Source organism: Lygodium microphyllum, chromosome 4 (genome assembly GCF_053477565.2).
Source record: "Lygodium microphyllum isolate KBCC chromosome 4, Lygodium_microphyllum_v1.1.10, whole genome shotgun sequence".
NCBI classification, from domain to species: domain Eukaryota; kingdom Viridiplantae; phylum Streptophyta; class Polypodiopsida; order Schizaeales; family Lygodiaceae; genus Lygodium; species Lygodium microphyllum.
In genome coordinates, this window is record NC_141138.1 from 143,656,763 (window position 1) to 143,664,051 (window position 7,289).

Consider the following 7,289-nt stretch of genomic DNA (forward strand, 5'->3'; position numbering starts at 1 on the left):
TAGTATTGAAGGACTTTAATTTGTGTGCATTATCATTTATCAGGGGGATGGCAAACAAGAGGCCCTGAGGGTTATGCTTTCAGGTGACACTGTGACACAGTCGATTACTTATTTAACATGTTGCATTTTGACACCTTGTTTGGAAGAGATCGTGTACAGAGGGTACTTGCTCCAGTCATTATGCACACGTTTTGGTTGGCAGTTGGCAGTTGGCATAAGCTCTTTGGCTTTTGCTGTGGCACATTTCAATTTATTAGGGATGCCGAACTTGTTTCTGGTGGGCTGTATATTAGGGATTGCTTATACTTGGAGTGGAAATCTTGCAGCAAGTTATGTCATTCATGCTCTGTATAATGCACTTATTCTGCTGAGTATAGCCTCGGCATGATTGTATACCTTCAGCTGAGACTTTCTTTGCTAATAGGAGTGCAATCTGTTATGAACTCCAAACTTCTATCTGGTGGATTGTACATTAAGGAACTGCCAGTACTTGGAGTGGAGATCTTACAGTATGTCATCAGCTGACGACTCCATTTACTAATACGAGTGCAATCTGTTATGATTTCCAAACTTGTATTTGGTGGATTGTAGATTAAGGGGCTGCTAGTGCTTGGAGTGGAAATCTTACAGCAAGTATGTCATCCATGCTCTGTGTAATATGCTGGTTCTTCTCCCCTTCTGATGAGCATAGTCAGGCAAGATACTATGACTTCAGCTGAGACGCCTGAGCGAATCAGTAGAATCTGGAATGATAGTTACGTTGCTGTTTGAAACGAGCAGGCAGGCCACCTTACTTGGCCTTTCAATGTATAAAAGTGGGCAGCAGAGCCTCATAAAGGTCAAAATGAGTAGTAGTATCGACTCGATCTGGTTATGTGGGGACAAGGTTCAAATCTTCCGATCTCTTAGGATACTTCTACTTGGCACCTGCTGTGAAAACCATATTTTGCCACTAAGATGAGCAAAATAACGAAACATATGCTTTTTAATAATTAAGTAAGTCGCATCAAGCATTAAAAAATCGAGTATGCCACCTATCAAAATGGTAACATTCTCTCTATCTAAAAATGGGTCATATCAATATCTATCTAGATACCACTCTCCAACCTGCCCAGGCAATTCCAAGGACCTAAAATAAGTTGGAGGACAGGTGTGCAAAGTTGGCGATGAGGTAACTCAAGGAGCAAGTAACACAACAGAAAGGATGTAGAATACATTTTTTGTAACAATAAGTGACACATAAAAAGACTCTCTACAAGTGGAAGATAAGCAAAAGGACAAAATGGTGAAAAGAAAAAGAAAATAAAAGCAAAGATAAATGAGATTAATGCATGGGGCAATAATGATGGTGATGTTTTGCATATATTCACCTTGGGCGAAGCATTCAAGAGAGAGTTGATAGCTCCTAGGTGATACATTTAAGAGACAGTTGATAACTCTTAAGAATCTTGCTTAACATGATGTAGGTGAGAAGATGAATAGGACCATTTAGGAAAGGATAAGTAGTATGCTCTCTAATTCTAGTTTCACTAATGGATTTTGGATTGAGTTGTAAAGACAACAATGCATTTGATCGATACATCTCCTAACAAGCCATTGAATGGTAAGATACTAGAATAATTACGGTCTAGTAATAGATGTAGTGCTTTTGATTGTGAGGCATTTCTACATATACTTGGGGATAAGTAGAGTAAGTTTGATTTGAAGTCCAAAAGTATCCATTTTTCTTGGTTGTGGAGAGTGAGGTGAAAGGGACTATTACTTATGGGATCATGAATATAGAAAGGTAGTACGTAGCCATGATGTCACATTTTATGAGAATAAGATACATAAGTAGCCTATTAAAACCATCGAGATTTGTAAAGTGGTATTTTAGGAGAATGAGTATCCAACACACAAGCATATTGTATAACATGTTCTACATGATGCAAGGCTTGCATAGTTTATTAATAATGAGGTGGAGTGCCACAAATGGGGGAAGTTTCATGTCTTATAGGATAGATAGATGGGATAGCTAGAGGCTTCTATTGAGTTAATTTTATGCAAGTCTATGAGGAGTTTTACTTTATCCCTTGACTATGTCATGGTCATAGATTTGGTGAGAGAACTATGTGGTCAGAGATAGATTTTTGGATCAAAATGTTTCTTGGGAGTTAGTTTCTTTACCCAAGGGAAAATATGTACTACCATATGAGTGGGTCTACGAGTGGAAGGTATCTTTATCTGATGCATTACATAACTACAATGCAATATTGGTAGCCAAAGGATTCAAGTAGAAGGAGATTGACTTTGATGAGATATTTTCACTGTAGTCAAGATGCTCATAGTTCTTGTTGTGGTTGCTAGAGAGGATATAGAGTTGGCTCAAATGGATGTAAAGACCACTTTCTTACATGGAGACTTTAGGGTTATAGAATAAATAGATGAAGTTATTAATACATTGAAACATGCACAATAGCCTAAGGGGTTTGTTATTGAAGGTGGAATATGTAGTATGTAAGTTGTATAAGAGCTTCTATGGCTTGAAATAGGCTCCTAGGAAATGACAGTATAAGTTCGATGCCTTTATGCAGTCTTAGGGGTACACTAAGAGAGATTGATTACTACCTACATGATAGGACGGCTAGAAACAATAGCCTTATAATCTTGATTCTTCATGTGAATGGCATTGATTGCTAGGAAGTCAATCATGGATGTGGATGCTTTGTTTTATGAAACCTTTGACATGAAAAACTTGTGGAATGTTGCTCACATTCTTGGTATGCAGATTATGTGAGATTGAGACAAAAAGGCACTATTTATCTAAGGAATACATTAGTATTGGAGTGTTTCAATATGGAGAGGGAAGGCTATTAGTGTTCCATTGTATCCATATTTAAAGCTAAGCTAGGAGGATAACCTCAATTTAGATAAGTAGAAGATTGAAATGATTAAAGTTCCTTATGTGTCCACAATTGGTAGCTTGATCTACACCATGGTTGCTACACATTCGAACATTTTCTATGTAGGAGACGCTGTTAGCAAGTACACAATGAATCTTGGTAAAAAGAATTGGGAGGCAATAAAGAGTATTATGAGATAAACGACATTAGATCTGTGTATATGCTTTGAAAGGAATGATACATCTGCTCTTGGATATATATATATATATAGTAGAGAGTGTAGACCTTACAAGGTCTACTATAGGTCTTGTCTTCACTTTCACAAGGGCTTTAGTCTCTTGGGTCTCTTGATTGTATCTATGTATGACTATCTACTACTAATGCAGCATATCATGTAGCCCCACTAAGGCAGCTTACAAGGAAGCTATATGGCTTAGTTGTCTAGTGGGAGACTTGTGCATTGCAGGAGAGATGCCTATATTATACTATTATAATTAGAATACCATTCAGTTGGCATAAAATCCTGTCTTTCATGCAAAGAAAAGCACATTGAGGTGGAGTACCACTTCATTAGGGAGGTGCTTGAGAACAAGCACATTGAGCTTGTTAAGATCCATACAAATAATAACCCTATAGATCTTCTCACAAAGAGTTTACTGTTTGAGTGTTTTGCACACTGTAAAGTGCTAATGGGCACTGGATAGTATCTACACTTTCTTCTTATACTCCCATAGAGGCACATTAGCCTTTAAGTCGGAGGGTGTTGGGTAAAGACCAATGGCCTATAGTTGGGTGTGCACCTTGTATATTTACATAGTATACAATCATATATAAGTGAAGATACTAAAGAATAAGGGCATCATTTATTGTATCCACAAAACTCTCGTGTTTCTCTCTCTCAACCCTCTTGCACCCCATAGCTTTTACCTTGTATCCCACCATTGCTTTCCTCTCATTCAAGAATAAATAGCATACCTAGAGATGATTTAGTTACATGATACCTATGGAGGTGTTGATTGTGATCCTTGATTGACTTTTTCTTTTTGTTGGTCTTTGTCATTTTCTTCAATTTTGATTGGCGGTTATTATCAACAATCATCATTGGTGGTGGAGTAGCCATTGGGGATTATTTTGGTGAACTCTAGCCTCTAGAGGGAGTGGTTATTGAATAATGAGAATAGTAAGGAAATTGGTAGTAGGTATTGGTTTCAAGTAAGTCTTCTCTTATTTCTTGGTGTTGATACTTGATATCGTTGCAATGGTTTGTGGCTATAGTGGTATTTTTTCTTGCATAATTGGGACTTTGACATCAACAACTAGAGGTTCTTGTGGCACCAATTTTTGGATAGTTGATACTTGTGCTTGCAATACTTGCTTTCATTTAGGACGTGAGGTAGCAAGAGGCCGCATTAAGGTATTTAGCCAGTGTCAAAGATTCCTTGGTAGATTGGGAAGAAGTAGATGGCCGTTGAAGCTTTGGTAGCCAAGATCCATTTGTTTCTAGCATAGTAAAAGGGCATTGGAAATCCATCATGGTTTAGTATCGATCCTTCTTTGGCATCGATGATGCATTGGTCTTACATTGTAGAAAATAGATCCAATTGCTTGTCTCTCAAGAGAAAAAACCTCATTGTTGGTGCTTTTGTATTATGATCCACTTCTTTAGGATTTCTTTAGGCCTTAGTACCCTGCTTATAGTAGTTTTTATTTGTTTTTTGTGCTTCTAGTAGGTCTTTTAGCAAGGCTTTACTCCCCTAGCTAGAGGTGTCATTATGTTTTGCTAAAGATAGGGGGCATGTTCCACTTTGTAGAAACAAGATTACCCTTGTTGAAAGCCATGATGCTTTCCATGTTGGGTAAGGCTAGGTGCATGTGTTGACTTGGCTTATTGTTTGAAGGTCTTTTTCCACTAGGGTTTATTTCCCAACGCACTTGCATTTGTATGCACATAAGAAATTTATGGGGAGCCCTTTGGTCTCCATGCTTAGCATCACCTTGTATTTTCCTAGTAGGGTCTACGAATTAACCCCATATGGGTTGATTTTTGTAGTTTTTGGGATTAATTGAGGTTTTCCAATTTGCATCCAAGAATAATGAATCAAAACATTATAATTGGCTCCCTTGTCAATAAGAGAGTCAAGGGTGTACTCTCTTTTTGCAGTTACTTGAACCCTAATATAGATTGTATTAGTTCCTAAGCTTTGGGGTCAAGTTCTGTGATGCTTGTTGTACGAATAACAATTTTATATAATAGACGTGAAGTAGACAATCCCCTTTCTTTCCAAGGTTTCTAATGCCGTATTGCTCATTTTACTAATCTGATGTATGCTAAAAGGACTGAGACATCTAAAGTTCATATTGTCTCGAAGTCTCTTTGTTTGATATGCCTGTCAAACCACACCTACTTGTGAACCTTTTTGCAGATGTGTCCATGAGTAGCCAAGAGTCAAATCTTTTATAAGCACTAAGCTCGATGAGTCACTTGGTCGAAGCTTTCTTACCCTCCAAGCATTCTTACATTGTGATTTGTAAAGTAGGAATGGAGAAATCAATTGATATGATTGCATTTGTTTCATATGCTAACTTGAAGTGTGTCTATCTAGTTCTACTTTTGGAGATTGTGCAATGCACCCACAAAGTTGTCATAAGCTTGTTACCCTAGTCTCTCCTAGAGAGGTAGAGATTGTTTAGTTTAGGATGTTGCTTAAAGTTTTACCATTTGCTTCAACTTGACCACGCTATTGAGGGTAGCAGGGAGATGACTTCCTGTGAATGACCATGAAGGTGGACAATAGGTGCACAATCACCTAATTAATAAAATCAATGTCTTAGTCACTCATTATCTCAATGGGGTAGCCAAAGCATGAAATGACATACTCCCATAAAAACGGAGATGTTATCTTGGTATCATTCTTTTGAGTGGCCCTTGCCTTAGTCTACTTCATTAGATAATTTGTAGCTATAATTATGATATTTGCTTTGCTAGTTTTGGGTTATTGTGCTAATAGGTCTAATGAAATCAAATCTCCACTTTTCAAGGGATGATGGACTATGATTGGAGTCAAGTCCATCTTATGCATTACATAATATTGTGAGTCACCAAATTTGAGATTGAAGGATTTTTCTTGATATCATATCTTTGTCAAACTATCTTCTTGCAATTTCTTGTGTGCTTTGATGAGCACACAATGCATCTCATGTTTACATACACATCATCTCATAAGACCTTCTTGACGTGATCAATATAATTGTCTTGCAATCATCTTAGGTAGGATTGTGTCTTGAGGACAAGGTGCTTAAACCTTACCTTCTTGATTGGGTGATAAAAAATTCTTTTTTCAAGGACTTTGAAGATTTCATTGGTCTAATCCGAAGTAAGATATGCTATGTACAACTCTTCTTGAGAGATTCGAAACAAATGGGCATCAAGAAGATCATCCATGAATCCATTTCCTGCTAGTTTCTCACTCATCACTCTTGACATAAGATCTACCATGTAGCATTGTTTTTCCTTAATAAGATAAAGTAGTGTTTGATGTGATCAACAAAAAAGGTAAATGGTGTCACCAAAAGATAATGATGAACCTTCTTAATGGCAAATACCATCCCTAATCCTTCACTTTTAGTGATTGAGTAATTTATCTTAGCATTGGAAGCTATCTATTCTTGGAACTCATTGGGAAGTCCATGTTATTCTCTTTAGTTTGGCACAATACTACCTTGACAACAAACTTCAAAGCATCAATATGCACATGAAATGGGATTGTCCAATATGGGGCTCATAAAATAGATGCTATAGAAAGAGGCTCCTTTAAAGCCTCATAATCATGTTGACATTCCTCAGTCTATTCAAATATGCTATTTAATTTTTACAAAGGTCCAACAATTAACCACTTGTAGTATCCTATATGGTTGAGAAAACATTGGAACATCCTTGTGGTTGGTCGAAAGCGAAAGTTCAATAGTCATTTTGAATTTTGAGAAGCCTATGGCAATTCAAATTTTCAACACAAGATGTGTTAAATTACATCAATGCTTAATTTAAAAGTAGTATTTTAAGCAGCTTTATAAGAGATCATGATATCAGCAACATAGAAAGACTAGTTGCAATTTCTCTAAGTGCTCTTCCTAATAAGTGGTGTGGACAAAAAGTGTCATCTACAAACATTTCAGGTCATTTTTTCAACATATCCTTGAATATTTCATGTATAAGCCTCAAAGGTGGTAGAAGCAAGTAAACACTCCCTACTTTGTGGCAAACATCATCCCCTATTGTTCAGATGAACTTGCACTTGAGTATATCTCTTTACCATGTGCTCTGTGTTTGAGAGAGGATAATTGTCTCTCCTTGTAGTGGCATTGGCTTTCTTATAATTGATATATACTGGAATTTTTTTGTTATTCTTA

At 37.0% G+C, this 7,289-nt stretch overlaps 1 protein-coding gene across 4 annotated transcripts in view; it reads left to right on the top strand.

Moving 5' to 3' along the window:
* Positions 1 to 1,013, top strand: part of LOC148037715 (CAAX amino terminal protease family protein) — a 41,649-nt gene extending 40,636 nt beyond the window's left edge. For 3 of the 4 annotated variants that reach the window (XM_087676661.1, XM_087676663.1, XM_087676662.1), the window contains one exon: positions 44 to 1,013. In XM_087676661.1, coding sequence (XP_087532787.1) covers positions 44 to 388 — 345 coding nt within the window. In that variant the 3' untranslated portion in view covers positions 389 to 1,013. The remainder of the gene's footprint in view (positions 1 to 43) is intronic. The other variant, XM_087676659.1, reaches the window with a different exon arrangement.
* Positions 1,014 to 7,289: the final 6,276 nt, after the last annotated feature.